Source organism: Sorex fumeus, unplaced genomic scaffold (genome assembly GCF_029834395.1).
Source record: "Sorex fumeus unplaced genomic scaffold, SorFum_2.1 ptg000131l, whole genome shotgun sequence".
NCBI classification, from domain to species: Eukaryota; Metazoa; Chordata; class Mammalia; order Eulipotyphla; family Soricidae; genus Sorex; species Sorex fumeus.
In genome coordinates, this window is record NW_026606188.1 from 39,290,148 (window position 1) to 39,309,302 (window position 19,155).

General features: G+C 44.4%; 2 protein-coding genes across 2 annotated transcripts in view; both read right to left on the bottom strand.

Annotated features, from left to right (window-relative positions):
• AKNAD1 (AKNA domain containing 1) overlaps positions 1-11,211 on the bottom strand; it is a 42,558-nt gene extending 31,347 nt beyond the window's left edge. The window contains exons 1-4 of the mRNA XM_056139010.1: positions 10,234-11,211; positions 7,436-7,475; positions 7,179-7,327; positions 7,018-7,080 (exon numbers count right to left, since the gene is read on the bottom strand). Coding sequence (XP_055994985.1) covers positions 7,018-7,080; positions 7,179-7,327; positions 7,436-7,475; positions 10,234-11,211 — 1,230 coding nt within the window. The remainder of the gene's footprint in view (positions 1-7,017; positions 7,081-7,178; positions 7,328-7,435; positions 7,476-10,233) is intronic.
• The window catches only part of CLCC1 (chloride channel CLIC like 1), a 200,085-nt gene that overhangs the window by 94,598 nt on the left and 86,332 nt on the right, over positions 1-19,155 (bottom strand). The window lies entirely within an intron of this gene.

The window sequence follows — 19,155 nt, forward strand, 5'->3', positions numbered from 1 at the left end:
CTTGGGGGTTCATTGTTGTTGTTTGGGGGCCACAACTGGCAGTGCTTGGAGGCTATTCCTGGCAATGCTCCTCTTGGTTCTTGGGGGTGGGGGCCACGGGCAGGATGCATCAGGGCCCAACTGCATGCAGACCAAGTGTTCCAGGCATTTGGGCTCTCTCCCTTGCCAATCCCAGGGATTTTATTCCAATTGAGAAAAGAAACTTGTTTGCAATAGTTAGCTATAGCTTAGTGGAAGAAGTGAGACTGAAGTCAGACTTGCAGAATGCTCAGAGTCAGAGAGATGTGTAGCAGGGATGGAAGTTGCCTTGAACACAGCTGTCTTGGATTTACCACATATGATGCCCTAAGCCCTTCCAGGAGTGATGCCTTAGTAATAGAATGAAGGGTAAGCTCTGAGCGCAGACAGGTGTGGACCCTCAAAGGGAACAAAAAGTGTCCTCCTACTACCGAGGAAACCAAATCTGGTTCTTGTCAGAACCCCAAATGGCATGCACATCTCCCAGTCAGTGTTTGTGTTTCTAGCTTCAGATGCGATGTAAGTGTGAAATCGTGAACTGACATGGGGAATTTGGAAAAGCAAAAATCACGAATAAAGATGTTGATATTGGGCAAGGTGTCAGTGTTGGACCAGGTAAAGTTTTCAATGAGAGGGATGTCCAAATGAAAATACACATAAACATCTGGAACTAAGGCTGAGGACTGAACAATAATAATTTTGGAATTGGTAGCATAAAAATGACAACAAAAGTCATGAGAAGGAATCAGCTGATTATGAATTAGGATTTTGGTAAGTTGGGTTTTTGGTAAGTTGGGTAAGTTGGCTTGGGGTGTTGGGAATTGAACCTAGGGCCTCACACAAGATATGGGCTATACTGATGAGCCACAACCCTGACCCCTAGGATTTGAAATTTAAATTGCATGTTTGGTTAGATTTGATTTGGGGATCACACCTAATGGTGCTCAGGAGGACCAAATATGATGCTAGGATCTCAGTGGTGCTGACCACAAACAAGACAAGTTGCCTCAACCCTCTATCTCTACAGTCTTTTAAGTTATAATATATATATAATATATAAAATATATATATAATATATAAATATATATAAAATATATATAATAGAGCACAGGTTTCTTCTTTTCTGGGGGAAGTGGGGAGGGTGGGTTGGTTTTTGTGTCCACAACTGGCAGTGCTCAGAGGTTACTTCTGATTCTACACTCAGGAATCACCCCTGGCAGTCTCAGGGAACCATATGGGATGGTGGGGATGGAGCCTGGGTCAGCTGTGATCAAGGAAAGCACTCTCCCCGATGTGCTATTGCTCAGGCCCCAGGACACAGTTTTCTGACCCACAACTGCACCTCACTAAATTCTCCTAGCACCCGAGATGGGGAGCCATGCTTTGTGTTTAAGGTCTCATAACTAATAAGTAGAACCAGATGTCTGCTCCAGCATCCAATGCTGGGTTTGCGCAGCTCACGTGGAGAAGATGAGTCTAAATTCTGTCTATCTTAGAGGCAGGGTGGGATGGGGGGGATGGGGGGTGGGAGGGATGCTGGGACCCGTGGTGGGGGAGGATGGGCACTGGTGGAGGGATGGGTACTTGATCATTGTATAATTGAAACCCAAGCACAAAAATTTATAAGTCTATAACTGTACCTCATGGTGTTTCACTAATTAAAAAAAATGATTTATAAAAAAAAAATTCTGTCTGTCTTCCTCTGCTTAGGCTAGAGTGATAGCACAGCGGTAGGGCGTTTGCCTTGCATGCAGCCAACATGGCCAACCCGAGTTCGATTCCTCCGCCCCTCTCGGTGAGCCCGGCAAGCCACCGAGAGTATCTCGCCCGCACGGCAGAGCCTGGCAAGCTCCCCGTGATGTATTCGATATGCCAAACACAGTAACAAGTCTCACGATGGAGATGTTACTGGGCCCGCTTGAGCAAATCGATGAACAACGGGAGGACAGTGATTCCTCTGCTTGATGCACCAAAGGTGCCTGGAACTCACACGGAGACCTACTGTGTCAGGAGCTGCCCCACTCTCCCTCAGCATGAACCCGAGTCCCTTTGACATCAAGAAGCTTCTTGCTAAGTGAAGGCCTCAGGATCCTCAGGCCTGGGGTTATTTCTCTCTCCTTCGCTCAGCCCTTCCGAAGTCTCTGCTCTCCCCCAAAGCCTGCTCTGAACTCCTTTCCCCACGTGCTCTGACTCGATATTTCCAGGTGCCCTCATACTATTGGCTCTCAAATCCAGTGCACCTCTTACTTTCCTTCCTAATCAGAACACTTTTAAAAATATTTTTAACTATTTTATTAAAGGATCATCACTGACAGGAATGCCCTGCCACAGAGGCAGGGTGAGATGGGGGGGATGGGGGGGGCGGGAGGGATACTGGGATCCATGGTGGTGGGAAATGGGCACTGGTGGAGGGATGGGTATTTGATCATTGTATAATTGAAACCCAAGCACAAAAATGTGTAAGTCTGCAACTGTACCTCATGAGTCTCACTACTAAAAATTTTTTAATAAAAAAAAAAGGATCATCACTGACAAAGTTACAGTTTTAAGCATGTAATATTTCAACACCAATCCCACCCCCATTGCCAACTTCCCTCTACCAGTGTTTCCATATTTCATCCCCAGCCCCAACCCCCCATCCCTGCCTGCCACCTCGAGAGGCACATTACAGAGTTCAGTGGTTGCAACTTTTCTTAGTAGAATGCTTATTGATAATTTTCACTTATTATTTTACTAAACTACTGTAAGTATATTATTCCTTTCAATTCTTACAACATAGAATTGTTGTAAGAACTGTTGCTACATAGTTGTTTCAGCCTTATGGAAAATGTGGCAGGTTTCCAGAGAGCAAGTATCTTGATCAACGTAATAAACTTGTGTGTGTGTGTGGGTGGGGGGGGGGTGGAATCCCTTCTTAATGCATTGGAAACTCAGCTCCATTTATAAGGAAAACAAATACAAGAATAAACAAATGGGACTACATAAAAATCAAAGTGCTTCTATATAACAACAACAACAAAAAAAAGCCTACCAGAAAAAGAAGTCAATCAAGAAACTGGGGGAAGATATTTGTACATCTTAGGTTTCACAAGGGGTAAGTATTTGAAATCTATAAAGAATTCACATAACTTTTTGTTTTATATGTTTTTCAGTGGTTACAACTTTGATCTCATGTTTTCAGCATTGTTGAGTCTATGCTTTGGATCTACTCTCACACATCACCAGTATAACTGACACCCCGACCTCAGTTCCTCCCTTACTTCCCTTTCTCATCTTTCTTCCTCCCTTGATTTCTTTCCTCTGGAACATTCATTTGATGGTCTTAAAAGCTTTTTGTCTTAAAACCTTCTGCTTCGTAAAACCCTCTTTGTTCTTAGTTCCTGCAACTCTGCCCCTTCCAGGGCTGCCATGATCTTCTGGGTCCCTCCTTGCTTCTCTTCTTGTGGATATCCTGTCCCTGGTTGTCAATGGCTGTGATTCTGTCTGTGGACGTCTTCCCTGCTGCTACTGCATGTTCCCTTTGGTCTATCTCAAACCACAACCACATCCAAATCTCCCTTTCCAGCCCCGACAGTCCCAGTTCCATTGTGCTGATTCCCTGCTGAACCCCTGCAGTTGGATGTCCTGTAGGCACCTCAAAAACATCCCAAACTGAACTTGACCTTTGCCTCCACACCCATTCTGAACCGGATCTTCCACTTTGATTCCTTGCCTTGTTTGCCTAAGCTAGAGATCTGGAACTCACCCAGCCTCCTCCCTTCCCTCACTCGCCATTTCAGCCTGCCATCTTTAAACCACTTCCTCAACCCCTAGTGTTTCCATGTTCCCTCTTCACTTTTGCCAGCCTTGGCTCAGATCTTTAAAACTTGTTCCCTGTAGTCTCTGTCCGTACAGTCGTACATGACATCACTGTTCGTTGGTTTTAAATCCTTCAGTGTTGCCCCATCATTCACCCACAGGATGCAACTTAAGCTCCTTAGCATGACTTCAAGTGTTGAAGCAGACCACAGGGAACTTCCACTTGGATGTGGTTTAATTAACACAAATGGTACCAACATGTTATGGCTTTTCATCGAGGAATCCTCTCCTCTAGCTTCCCCCTTCCTCTTCACCTCCTGAACTTTCAGCTCTTGGCATTAATCACCATACCATACAGTTTATCAACTCTTGGCACTTCCTTGTCCCTGGACCTTAGTGCCTATTGATTTCTGTTCTTGAAACAGCCCTCTAGCCCTGCTCTGCCAAGTTCACCTATATTCCTCCTACAGTGCCCACATCAGAGTCACCTCCAGGAAGCCATCCAGAGAGCCTTACTCTGAGGCTGGAGCGACAGCACAGTGGGTAGGACATTTTTCTTGCATGCGGCCCACCCGGATTTGATTCCCAGCATCCAATATGGTCCCCTGAGCATCACCAGGGGTCATTCCTGAGTGCAGAGCCAGGAGTGACCCCTGTGCATTGCTGGGTTGACTCAAAAAGCAAAATAAAACAAAACAAAAAAAAACAGTGCCTTATTCTAATTGCCTGGGATAGCAGCTTCTAGGCTACCATTAGCAACCTCTGTACTATTTCACCAATTTTGTTTCCTTGTCTTTTTTTCCAGTCTGTTGTTTCAAGGATATGGTACCACAAGTCATTTAAAAAAATTTTTTTTTACTTCATCTCCAGTGCTGCTTTCCTTTAGGGCAGTATGAATCATATAGCACTCTGTTTTCATGTGAATTTTTAAAAATGTAAGTATAAGATGAAGATGATAGTATCTTACTTATTGGGTTTAGGATGATTAAATGGAGTAACATATTTAAGAACTCTGGCATATACCACATACTAGTTCCAGATCCTCCTCCTATATCTTCCTCCTTCATTTTAGGTCCTGATGATTACTGTAGAATAATGCTTTTAGCTATTTAATGATTCTGGATTCTCTGGGCAAAATATATTTCCTATTAGGTTATTATATTGCCTCTATCATACCAGATGAGCTGGGATCGATTCTTCCACCCCTCTCGGAGAGCCTGGCAAGCTACCAAGAGTATCTTGCCCACACGGCAAAGCCTCGCAAGTTATCCATGACATATTCGATATGACAAACACAGTAACAACAAGTCTCACAATGGAGACATTACTGGGCCCGCTCGAGCAAATCGATGAACAACAGGAGTACAGTGCTACAGTGCTCCAAATTCCTAATGTGTGGTAGAGTTTAGGATCTGAGAAGTAGCTGATAAGTATTTGTGGACTGGATAAACTAGTTATTTAGCTAAATTCATATGATGGATGATTAATGGATACCCTTTCTTGGAAGCGGATCCTCCTGCTTTGGTTGTTGCTGTCTGGTTTCTGAAGTAGAGTCTGCATTTGGGCTTGGCTGCGTCCTTGTGATCTGGGGTTCTGAGTCTGCCTTGTTGCTGACCCAGTGGCCTAAACTCCTTAAGCATCACCTATTGCTGCTGCTGACTTCAACCTTTTGTCTCCATTGGCGTGGTGCCACATCCCACATCCCACAACCCTGGATGAGCATGGCAGTCATGCTTACAATATAAAACAGCAATTTAATTAAAGGCATCAACAAGCAAGGAGGTCAAAGATTTTGTTATGGTGGGGTTTTTTGGTTTGTTTTTGCGACACACTATCAATTCTCATGGGTTGCTCCTGACTCTGTACTCAGGAATTACTCATGGTGGTGCTTGGTGGACCATATGTGAGCTGGGGATGGAATTTGAGTCAGTTGCATGCAAGGCAAACACCCTACCTGCTATACTATCTGCTCTGATCCCAAGAGTTCTCAAATTTATTTACTGACTTGCCAGATACTGGCAGATTTTGTGTATGAGGTGTGTGTGCGTGTGTGTGCGTGTGTGTGTGTGTGTGGTGTTTCAATTTTTATTGCCTCCTGGTTTTATTTATTTTTAATTTTTTTGGTTTTTATTGAGATCCTGTTGTATATATTAATAACTAATCATTATCATGCACATAATTCCAACACTATACCCATCACCAGTGTACCCACCTCCCTTCCCCAAGGACCCCAACACCCCTCCTTCCCTACCCCCCCAATTCAATTTTGTGGATAAGTTCTCCCGTTATGTTGTCTTTGACTCTTGCTGTGTATCTAAGTCCCACACATGAGAGAGATCATTCTGTATCTGCACATTTCCTTCTAGCTCACATCTCTCAACAGATGACGCTATCTTTTATAACTGGTATCTCCCCTCTCCCTTCAAAGGGGGTTGACACGTGCTTCTCTTGGGTCTCCCATGAACGCAGATTATTATGAGGAACTGGTGGGGAGCAACAGCATGACTGATAGATGTTTGAGGAAGAAAGGCCAATGAATTCTAAGCTATTTTCCCCCCTGGTAATGCGAAGATAATTTATGCTTCAGGAAAGCATTTCTGAATACAGTATGTCCACCACCACAACACAGAAAGAATGTGCTGTGAAACCATATGTCTTTTGGGTTTTTCATTATTGTCGGGGCCTTAGGGGGGTTTTGGGGTTTTTTGTTGTTGTTATTGTTGTTGTTGCTGCTGCTGCTGCTGCTTTGTTTTTCTTCTTTTACCCGTTTGAAGGCCACACCTGGCAGTGTTCAGGGCTTACTCCTGGCTCAAGGATCACTCCATGATGGTGCTTGGAGGGGATCAAATGGGGTACTGGGAATCAAACCCAGGCCAGTTACATGCTATGCAAGTGCCCTACCTGCTGCACTATCTCTCTGACTCTGAAACCATGTCAAAAGTCTCCCAAAAGCTTATTTTTGTTTTGTTTTGGGGATCCCAAGTAGCACTCAGACTGTGGGGTCACTCCTGACAGTAGTTGGCCCAGTGCTGCTTGATTCCTGCAGTGCTGGGGAACAGGACGCACCCTGGCAGTGTGGAGGGGACAATTGGTATCAGGAAGGAAGCCCAGGGGCCTCCAGGTGCCAGGCATGTACCTCAGTCTTTTGAGCTATCTATTGTCCCCTAATAAAGATTTTTAAAACAGCACAAAAATTATTACCTGCTTTCTGGCTTTCAAATGATGGGAAGGGTCCTGTGCTATGCTTTTTGAAAATGCTTCAACCTGCAGTGAAAGAAATACAATATTTTCATTAATGACTTGATGCCTTATATTTGAATTTGGTTCCTTCTGGTCTTTATAATGAACTCTAAAAGCGTTACTTTAGTCTTCAGTTGATTTGTCTGTTCTTTCAACTCCTGACACATCTGACTTCCTTGGGATATCTTTTGAAATATGTAAGAAGAACTCGAGGAAACGTTTTTGTGACCAGTTGATGACAATCTAACGGGGCTGGTATCTGATTCCATTCCTGTAGAAGAAAGAAGTCATTTTGGCTACTATTCATCTCAATTTCAGGGCAGAGTCTCTTGTAATCACTATTTTTTAAGCTTCAAAATGAATATCTAAATGCTAGTACCTGGGAGATGTTCCTGGTGGAAATGTATCGTAGAGTTCATCTGCACAATTAAAGGAGAAGAATATATTATCGTTGATGCTGACAAGGGCACCACCAAACAGAAGGACCAGCAGAAACTTGGAGGAAAGTGGCCTCTACTACCAAGGCTGGACTTCAGGCTGACCCAGGGCAGCCTCATTACCATAAACCTCACATTCCTTAGCAGTGCTGAGTGGATAGCAATAGATCCCATCTATTGTTGGAAGAATTAAATGTATGGTGTAGGGGCCAAAAAGATAATACAGGAGTTAAGATACTTGTCTTGCTTGCAGCTATCCTGGTTTAATCCCTGGTACTGCATATGGTCTTCCAGGCACCACCAGGAATGAGCATTGAGCACAGAGGCAGGAGAAAGCTTTGGATACTGCCAGGTGTGGCCCAGCCCCAGCTCAATGTACAGTATAGCTGTAAAATATGTCACATGGCAACATTCGCTATGTCGTAGCTACTACTGACATGTTTGATATTAGTATATGAAGTATTCAAAATATCTCGCAAGTAGATCCTAAGAGGTCCAATGTAGCTCAGTGGCAGAGAACTTGCTTTCATATGTGAAGCCCTGTGTTTATTCAATCCCTAGTATCTAAAAAAAATAGATAAAATCATATGATCAATAAAGTATACCATTAGCTCCACAAGGACAGGGACCATTGTTGATCTTTTTGTTAACTTGTGTATGTGTGAGCATGTGTGCGTGTGTGCATGCTGTGTGTGTGTGTGTGTGTGTGTGTGTGTGTGTGTGTGTGTGGTGCCAGGGATGAACCAGGGTCTCGGGGGACAGACACTGTATCACTGAGCCCATCCCAGAAATTTTTTCCAGGTCTGTCACTGTTGCTGTTACCATCTCCCATCTCCCATCACATGTAGCTCAATATTATGCAATGGTATACATTACGTTCCAAAATCCACATCAAGCTAGTGATTATTTACCCCAAATCTGCCCTTTTCTGCTTCACAGCAGGCAATTTGGAGAATTTTAAATCTAGATTCCTCTCAAAGCTCTTCTTCCCATTGTTCCCAGTAACATTAGCTCAGAAATATTAGCAGAGCACAGTGGTGGCCAAATTAGTTGTGATTATTATAACTATCTCAATTATGTGTTGAACACGGAATGTACGGCGTCCAGTTCCCCAAAGCTGTGATGACAAAGCTAGAGACCAGCTTCAGACTCCCCACTGCCAGGAGAGCTGAGCCTGATGACTGTTTGACTCCTTAACCCCGTGGCCTGAAAGCACCCAGGGTTCTGCAGTGAGCAGAACAAGCGCTTCCGAGACTTCCCACGTCCCAGATCTACCAACTTCTCCAAGATGACAGAAGCATCTGATCAACATGCCTAGGCTGCTGGCTAGGGAGACATATGGATGTGGGGGTGAATCAGGGGTGGTTTCCTTCACCTTTTGGGGGTTCCCAAACTCAGCTGGAAAAGGGAGTTGAAGCAAGAAGGGGGATTATGGAAAGACAAAGTGTTGTTAGGTCCTGGCAACTTGCTAAAGAAATAAAAGAAAGGTTGATGTGAATTTACCTAATCACTGGGTTTCAAATAATCAGCCTGTGTTGAGGAACCAAGATGCTGACCCTCAGCACGTTCAGATGTTGTTGGGGGTGGGAAGGAAGACAGAGACATTGTTAAGGGGAAATAGCATCTACTAAGTAATTATTAATATAGCAGGCTGTGCTATGTTATTAGAGGACCTAATAGAGGACCTAATTCAGTTCAATTTAGAATAGTTAAGGGGTGTGTGTGTGTGTGTGTATGTGTGTGTGTGTGTGTGTGTGTGTGTGTGTGTGTGTGTAAAACAAGCCAGTCCTCTGGGGAAAATCAGAAGATGAAGATGAAGGCCAATTTGTGTACTCCTAGTACACAAACTGAGTGAATGAAAAATATTTACAAATTATAATCCAATGCAGGATCAGATAATCACTCTGAAAAAATAAGCAAATAAGAATGCGTGATGAGGGCCCAGGAGCTCTGCAGAGCCCTGTGTCTGTGGGGTAGCTGAAGGAGGCTCTGAGAAAGGGCAGGTCTCAGGAAAGAAGCAAGGAGAGAATGGATACTCCTTGTGAGGTGGGAACTAAGAGTTCAGAGGCTTAGGAGAGGTTAGGGACCAGTCAAGTAACAGTGGATGGTTTCTGAGAGGGGGAAGCTAAGTGGAGAAAAAGAATATGAAATAAAGAAGAATTAAAAAAAAAAAAGATGAAGGCTTGGGCTGGACTGGTAGAACAGTGGGTAGGGCGTTTGCCTTGCACGCGGCCAACCCAGGTTTGATTCACAGCATCCCATATGGTCCCCCGAGCACTCCCAGGAGTAATTTCTGAGTGTATGAGCCAGGAATAACCCCTGTGTATCACTGGGTATGACCCAAAAAGAAAAAAAAAGATAAAGGCTCAAATTCAAGGGTGAAAGTTTTGGATTTTATTTTAATACATGCAGGACCCGGGAGATGGCTCAAAGCCCTGATTCCACCTACAATACTACACAGTTCCCCTGGGGCACTGCCAGGAGTGACCTCTGAGCACCACTAGGTGTGGCCCCAAAGCAGACACACACAAAAAAAAAAAAAACTCCTTAAATTTTTACCTGTTATCCTGTGTCATGTGACCACCACGAAGATTCTGAGAGATCAAGGTGTTCGGTCAGATCTGGGAACCTCAGAACCGGACCTCAGCTCAATACGTAGCCCCATCCTACCCTCCAACGCCCAGACTGATGAAGATGAGCAGAGTCCTAATACCTGTTTCCTACACGTAGTTTCACTCACCTGTGGCAGGCACGAACGTACCATGGTTTTCCTTCGCTGTTCGTGTTTTTCAGTGCAATTCAACCTAGCCATGCTTTCTAAAATGTCTTGCACAATAGCCAATTTATCTCTCAATGTAGGTATAAATCTGGTTTGTTTATCTACTATAAGTAATCTATCAATGTGGCTATTTTGAGGGTTTTTCTCTTTCGGAGCAACATTAAGGAAATTAGAGCAAAGGTCATGAGCTTGATCTTGTCCATATTTGACCCAACAGCCTGAACTGGCATTTTCAGTCTTCTGCTTCTGGAGTGCCTGCCCATGACCGCTTTTTTGTTTGTCATTTTGGCTCTTGATTTTAGTTAGGAAATTTGGATTCCCTTGATGACCTCTATCTCCGGTACCCACTGCCCTTCTGAAGTCAGTAGGGTTTTCTTCTGTCTTGCTTGGAGTCTCATTACTGTTTTCACCTTCCCTCTTTCTGGGAGATTGGTTAGTGAGTTCTGGGGGTTGCTCTTCTAGTTGATATTTCTTAGAGTAACGCAAAAAGAGACTTTTAATATTAGCTTCATCGCAACTGTCACTATCGGTATCAGAGGTCTCCAGGAGAGTTTCATAAGTAATGCCTTGACCATTTAATAATTCCTCTTTGGAAATATGATGGAGTAAAGTACTAGAAATATTGGTCTTTGGAGGGTTTCTCTTACTAGCTGGAGGATGAGGATGAAGGGTACCCAGTTTCTCTTGAATAGATACATCATTGATGGCATTATTTGTCATTTTATTGGGCACCAAGGCCAGGTCTACATTTCTGTAGGTCTCTTTAGGGGGATTCTTTTCTTGATGGTTTTCTGCTGTGGATATCATGTGGCTTGGGACATCATAGATGTCATTATTACTAGAGTGATTGTAAGTCTTGATTTGGGTGAAATCCCCATCATAAGGCAAGTCTTCCAGTTGCTGAGAAGTTCTATCTTCAGAGAAATCAGCTTCATCCATGTAGGAGGCACCTCACTTCCTTTGTCCTTTGCAGCCAGGTCTTGAGGTCCTCAGCTGTGATAACAGATCTGGCTTTCATTGGTTGTCTTCATCATATGCCTTATCCCATGCAAAACAACAAGAGCCACAAGGTTAATAGGTCGGAATGATGTACACACTGCTTGTCCTGGTGTCTGTGCCAGAACAAAAAGGGGGTGGGTGGGGGACTCAAACATTTGGAAACTGCCCCCTTCCCACCAACAAAAAAGTATTTTCGGGGCTGGAGCGATAATACAGCAGGTACGGCACTTGCCTTGCTTGCGGCTGATCCAGGTTCCATCCCCAGCACCCCATATGGTCCCCAAAGACTGCCAGGAGTGACCCCTGAGCACAGTGCCAGGAGTAAACACTGAGCCCTGGCTCAAAAAAAAAAAGGATTTCCTGAATTAAAAAAAAAAATTAAAAAGAGAATCTCTGAAAATAAAATAAAACCAAAATAAAGGTACATAACAGGAAGCAACATATTGCCCAGGACAGTGGAATTAGAGAGCTGGTCTACAAGACTTGAGCTTAGGAGCAATGGAGTGGAGGAGCTTGGGGAGATATTGGTGGAGGCAAGCAGGCACTCTTGCAGTGGGTACATGCAGGACCAGGGAGAGGGCTCAAAGGGCTGGAATTTCAGAACCCTGGTTTTGGAACTATATTTGCATGAATCTATCATTAATGGTATTGTAAATCAAAGTACCTCCATAAAAAACGGAGGATAAGAAGCAAAAGAAAAAAAATGGAGCTTGGTTTTTTGTTTGTTTGTTTGTTTGTTTGCTTTTTGGGTCACACCCAGCCGATGCTCAGGGGTTACTTCTGGATCTGCACTGAGGAATCACTCCTGGCGGTGCTTAGGGGACCATATGGGATGCTGGGAATCAAACCCGGGTTGGCCGCATGCAAGGCAAACGCCCTGCCCGCTGTGCTATTGCTCCAGCCCCAAAAAACAAAGCTTGGGATGCAAGTCAAGGGTTGATTTTTCAAGTGGCTGTGCACAGATCTCTCCATTGTGGCCTTGATGCAAACATGATCTCCAGCCTTCTTGTTCTGGGCTTTTTCCATACTGATTTTCTTTTATGTATTAGAGAATAGCAGACCTTTTTGAGAAACAAAAATGCCTCATGCCTTTGGAACATCTGGCTGCCAGCCTGCCATTCAGCTCCCCCTGTCCTGAGTCCTGCAAGAACCCCAGAAAAGGCGTAGCTTCCCCAGAGCGACCCTAAGAAGCTGTCACATAGCAGGCTGGTGGCAGCTGTGCTGCTTTTTGTTTTGTTTTGCTTTCAGGGAGGGGAGCTCCAGGAAATGGTCAAAGTCAAATCAGTCGCCTTTTGAGTCTTTTTTCCCCCCTCTTTCTTGGAAACACTCACTTATATTTCTCTTCTTGTTTTGTTTACTTTTCACACAACTCTACCAGATAGGAAACTGTCTTCCAGTTTTAAGTGAAGTAATGAGGCTTAGACTTATGCAGGGACTCCCTGCCATGCAGTGACGGGGAGACCTTTTCCATAGATATATGTATATACATATCTATTATTTTCTTGTCTTTTGGGGACCACACGCAGCAGTGCACAGGGCTTATTCTTGGCTCTGTGTTCAGCTATCACTCCTGGCAGTGCTCAGGGGACCATATGTGGTGCCAGGAATCTAACGTGGGTCTCTGTGTGCAAGGCAAACACCCTGCCTGCTATGCCATCTCTCTGGCCCTCCTATTGTATTTTTTAAATGAGTATATGAACTTGAGATTTCTTTGGTAATCTAAACAGCTAAAGTAATACATGTGGTCCTCCCTAAAGTAGAGCAGAATTCTTCGTAAAAAGTGAATACAAACTACACAAGCACACCTGTAGGGGCAGGGAGCTGGCCCCAAGTGCTAGAGCACACACGTGGCATGCACAGGGTTTTAGCTTCACTCTCTAGCACTAGACAGCCTTGTGGGTGGCCCCGAGCACTGTTCAGAGGCTCAAGAGCAAAACAGAAAACAAAAGTGAAAGATACCTCAGTGACTTAAAGTCATTCTGTGTGTATATAATTGGCTGGAGTGTGGGCTCTGTCTTCATGAAGAGAACCCCCAGGCTGCTCCTATCCAGGCTGAGCAACACAGGAAAATGCTTTTCAGTAAAGTCTAGACCATAATAGGCAGCACTCTTTGGAACCCAGAACTTGAGTTCCACCGTGTCTGCTCATTAGCTATATGCTATGGACCATATTTAACTTTTCTGAGTCTGTTTCCTCTTCTGAAAAAATAAGTTTAGTAATACCCAGGTCACAGGATTGCTAGAAGAACAAGAGATAATGCAGTCAAAGTTTCACTGTAACTTGACACAGGGCATCTTCAAAATATAATTGCTCTGGGCTGGAGCAACACAGTAAGGCACCTGCCTAGCATGTGGCAGACCCAGGTTCAATCCCCAGCATCCCATATGGTCCCCTGAACAATGTCAAGAGTGATTCCTGAGTACAGAGAAAGGAGTAACTCCTGAGTATCGCCAGGTGTGCCCCAACCTCCCGCCCCCCCAAAAAAACCCCAAACATAGTCATTTTAAGGAGCCAGAGCAATAGTACAATGGATAGGGTGTGTTCCTACACACAGCCAACTCTGGTTCAGTCCCCAGCATTCCGTATGGTTCCCCCAAGCACTGCCACAAGTACCACCAGGTCTGGCCCAAAAACAAAAACAAAAACAACAAAAATAGTCATTTTAAAACATACAAACAATAAAACTAGTAACTAGTAAACTAAAACTTGCACGCAGGCAACCCTGATTCAATCCCTGGCACTATATATCATGATCCCCTAAGCCCCACCAAGTGTGATCCCTGAGTGCAGACCCAGGAATAAGCCTGAGCACTGTTGGGTTAACCAAAACAAACAAAAAAGAAAAGAAAATAGAAAAAAAATTCACGAATATGAATCCCTGGGTTTGGTCTCTGGCACTAATAATAGTGAAGAGAAAAACACCAAAGCACTTCATTGTTGGGATAGTAAAGTATCCCTAGGCACATAAGACGAGATTCCATATCTGTGGGACTATCTAAAGGATCAGAGAAGAAATGGGATGTGTGACACGTGGTCTGTTTTTAAAAATCGCGCTTTAAATGAATGTGTTATTCAGTGTTAGAAAGTATCACCAAATAATTTTAAGTAAAGTATCTTTTTTGAGAACAAGAGAGTACAATGACCTACAGGCAAAAAAGAGAAATAAAAGATGAATTCTAGTTTGCTAGACTTTTTTTCATTTCTGCTTTTTGAGTCACACCTGGCGATGCACAGGATTTACTCCTAGCTTTGCACTCAGGAATTACTCCTGGCGATGCTTGGGGGACCATATGGGATGCTGGGAATCGAATCAGGGTTGACCGCATGCAAGGCAAAAGCCCTACCCGCTGTGCTATCGCTCCAGCCCCCCTAGTTTGCTAGACTCTTAAAGAACCAAGCAACAAGTCTCGGGAGATGGCCACCTCAGTCCATCCTCAGCATCTTTTTTGGCGAGGTGGGGTTGGGCAGGTGGCCCAAACCTGACAGTGCTCAACAATTACTCCTTGCAGTGCTTAGGGACCATATGGAATGCCCGGGATCGAACCTGGGTCGGCCATGGAAGACAAGTGCCTTACCCACTGTACTCTCCAGCCCCGACCCTCCACTTCTTAGAGCCCCACCCCTCATCTCCAGGCACCACCAGGTGTGGCCCAAGCACTACTTGCATGGCCTATTGAGCACCACACCCTCAGGCTCACAAGAAATAGTCCCTGTGGCCCCTGGGCACTGCTCCAGAGACCCTCCAAAAGAACCAAGGTACAGCCCCAAATTTGCATTCTTGCCTTCTTTGCATCTTGGGGAGCTCTCAGCTAAACTCTAAGTCCTGCTAAGGAAGAAGCGACCCTTCGGTAGCCAGGTTTTAATTTCTAAAATATCATTTCACTTAAACTGATAGAAGCAAGCTTTGGAACAACTCAAGAAAATGTGAAAAAAAGAGAGAGATCACCAGGATGAGCCAGAAGCTGAGTAACTCCCTGAGCACGACAAAGCAGCTCTTATTATTGCTGCTGTTATTGTAGGCAGGAAAGAGTGGGGCAGGGATGCAGGGGAGGAAGCATGAAAAATAGCCAAGGGACAAGCTAAGCATGACTTTTGGCATCGTAACGGTCTCTTACAGGTAGCTGGAAGAAACTGGAACCTCCTCCTAGGCCAATGCGTGGCTCAGTCTTGGAATCCAAAGGCGTATCCGGAGATCCCTGCTGTCCCTTCTACAAAAGCCAGTTGAATCAGCTGCGTTCCCCTGAACACAGGGGGGTCTTTTCGCTGCAGTTATGTGGACCATTGTGTGCTCAGCAATAGCTCACAAATCCCTCTGCAGTGTCGGCACTGGGAGCCACTGAGGTCAGCGCAGCCCAAGACACAGGGCCCAAAACACTCATCAGGATGGGCCTGAGCAGGGATGAAGCCCAAGATGCTCCCCACACTCAAGAGCTTCACTGGGTCTGAGTCTTGTGCTGTGGCACACACTGACCCCCACTCACTTGCGTAGTGCAAGAGAAGAAGGTAACAGCAACTGGCATGACCGTGAACCTGTTGGAATCAATTAGAAATATCTGTAAAAGGGAAGCCTTGGTGGTCAGAGGACAGAGAACCGTTGCTCCCGGCTGACAGGTGACGTCCATTATGTTCTCTCAGCACACTGACAAATGTTACATATCTTGGAAGATGGCTTTCCTCATCAAAGGAAAACAGTGACACCCTGTGACTCCTCCTCCTTCATCTCACCCCCAAAGCTCTGTGGATAGATCTCTGCTGGCTTCCACATGGTGTGGGACTCAGGGCCAGCCCACAGGTCCAGAACCTTCTCTTCTAAGAGCAAAGTAATAAAAAATTAATGTCGACTGTTGGTGGCCGTGAATCGGAATTCTTATTCCTTTGTATGTGTGCCATTTAGAATGTAAGTAGGCTATAGCTAGGAGTCTAACGGCATGGTCTGCAAATTTGGATTTGGATCTGCAAAACGTCATCAGCAGCTGTTTTCCACAGACACGAGCTACAGTTGATAACAGCAGTAGCGAGTCAAATCCACCTCCTGTCAGGTCTCTGGGTATCACAGAGGAAATCTGTGAAAGGCCGTGAAGTACACAGCAGCAATTTTTCAATCTAAATCTGCTTTCACTCTCTTTTATGCAATAGCTCGAAGTTATCTGCAATTGAAAAATAAAACGAAAGCTGAACTTCAAACCTCTGCTGTGGTTGCTCTTCTGAGTTCCTTTGAATTCTGATGTGATCTAAACTCTCTCTCTCTCTCTCTCTCTCTCTCTCTCTCTCTCTCTCTCTCTCTCTCTCTCTCTCTCTCTCTCATTCTTTGGGAGGCTTCAAAGATATGTCTGATTTTACTTGTCAAATTCTCTTCCTCTGTTCTTAGCTCAAGATTTCTATTTACCCGTGAAAGCTTTAAATAAGAGATCATCAGCATTCTGTGTCCTAGACAAGTCACACCCTAGGGCTGGGGAGTCACTGAGGATGTACCCGGTTCAGTCCATGGTGCTTATAGACTTAATTAGGGGGAAAGTGGGGGTGGAGAGATACACTCTGCTTTGCTCAGGGCTTACTCCTGCCTCTGCTCAGGGATCACTACTGGTGGGGAGTAGGAGGGGGGGGTGTCTCAGGGGACCACGTGGGGTGCCAGGACTCAAACCCAGGTCAGCCAGGCATGTAAAGTAGGCAGCTGCGAGCTTCTTGCCCCCTGTACTATCCCTTCAGGCCCCTAATTTTTTTTTTTACTTTTCACTTTATTTTATTTTGCTTTTTGGCCCCCTAAATTTTTTTAAGTAACGTGATACTTGCAGACCCTCTCTACACTTCTGCTTTTGAGGATACTTTGTTAATCCTATGACCTAGCCTCACCTCAGCAGCACAGGTGCCCACCAATGCAGTCTCTATAGCTGTAACCATATACCATTCAGCATGGCCAGCTGACTTCAGGCTCTTATTGTTGGCTGGCAGAAGAAAGATGCTGTAGGGGAGCCCAGGTCCCCCAACACTTCCTCCAGAGACAGGCAAATGTATTCTTCATTGTTCGCCTCCAAGGTGCAGCCTTTCATGTACTGATTTCATGTGTAAATTCGAGGAGCAGCTGTTACAAACTATTTCTCCTGAAATGCTTTGAAAAAGTCAGAACAAAAAGCTCTTTTGTTACTGTGAGCCAGCCATTCTGTTGGAGCTGGTTTCTTCTGGTGTTTTTTCCTTAACTGTGGGGATCAGCTCTGTCTTTTTATCCAATTTTCCCCTTAACATAGCCATGAAATTATCACATATTATCTGACTTGTACTGTGAAACATGGACCTTTGCTGGCTTTAAGAGCATTTAGAAAAAAAAAATATTTTCTAGAAATAACTGTAGTTGATACATTTATAAGGTACTGACTTAAAGATGTGTAATCTAAAAAGAAAACACACAGCCTGTCCCTCCCCCAGTCTTTCTCCGTTAAGTCTGATGATCTCAGTCTAGAGAGAAAAGGGAGCAGAATATTTTAGAAAAAGTTTTTATCTTTTATGCAAAGACATCATTTTTTTCTCATGCTCTACTCCCTGCCTCAATAAAGACTTTAACTTGAAATTACAAACTGATTTGAAAGTTTTTTTGCTAGCATGAGGAAAATAACTACAAGATGAATTCTCAAATTCTTTTGCCTAGGATTCAGGGTAGTTTATTTTTTCTTATTAGAGCTGATCTTCCATTTGTTAAACAAATATTTATGGAACAGACCTATTAGGTGCCAGGCATCATACCAAGCCCTGGAATGGAAAGGAAATGGAGAACAATGAAGCACGGACTTTGGTACCAGGCTGCATAGCTGGGTGAGTTGCTTTATTTCTCTGTTCTTCAGGGTCACCATCTGTAAAATTGGGATATTAATGGCGCTGTGACAAAGGGCTGTGAGAAGCTGATATTTTGTGATAAGGAACAATAGTTAACTTTTTTTTTTCTTTTTGGGTCATACCTGGCGATGCTCAGGGGTTACTCCTGGTTTTGCACTCAGGAATTACTCCTGGTGGTGCTCAGGGAACCATATGGGATGCTGGGAATCGAACCTGGGTTGGCCGCGTGCAAGGCAAATGCCCTACCCGCTGTGCTATCACTCCAGCCCCACAATAGTTAACTTTAAGAACCATCCATTTGGTCTGGAGAGATAATATAAGGTAAAGGCTTTTGGATTGCATCCCAGTCACTAGACCATTCCCCATTAATGCATATGGTACCCTGTGCACCATCAAGAGACAGCCCTGAGTGCAGAGCCAGGAAAAAGCCCTGATCACCACTGGGTGCTCAGCAGCAGTGGCCCCAAACACCAAAAAACAAATATGTAAATAGACAAAATTAAGATCAATACTTAGATAGCACTTATGTGCCTTAAGTTGTCTAAGCACTTGTCAAATATGAAATAGTAATCTTTGTAATCACAAAAGATTTAGAATTTTTATATTAATAATGGTGGGAAAAAGGTCAAAAAGAGGGCTGGGAGTAAGAATAAATGCTGAAAATAGACTATGGACCAAACATGATGGCTTCTTAGTGCCTATATTGCAAACCATAACACCTAAAAGGAGAGAGAGAGAGTAAGAGGGAATGCCTGTGTCTGCCACAGAGGCAGGGGGTGGGAAGAGGTGGGGGTGGCAGGAGGGACCCTAGGAACATTGGTGATAGAGAATGAGCATTGGTGGAGGGATGGATACTTGAACATTATTTGATTGAAACGTAGTCATAAAAATGTGAAAGTCTGTAACTATATCTCACAGTGATTCGTTAAAATTTAAAAAAAAAACACCTTTCTGGGACTGGAGGGCTGGACCAATAGCACAGCAGGTAGGGCATTTGCCTTGCATGCGGCCGACCCGGTTCGATTCCTCCGTCCTCCTCGGAGAGCCTGGCAAGCTACC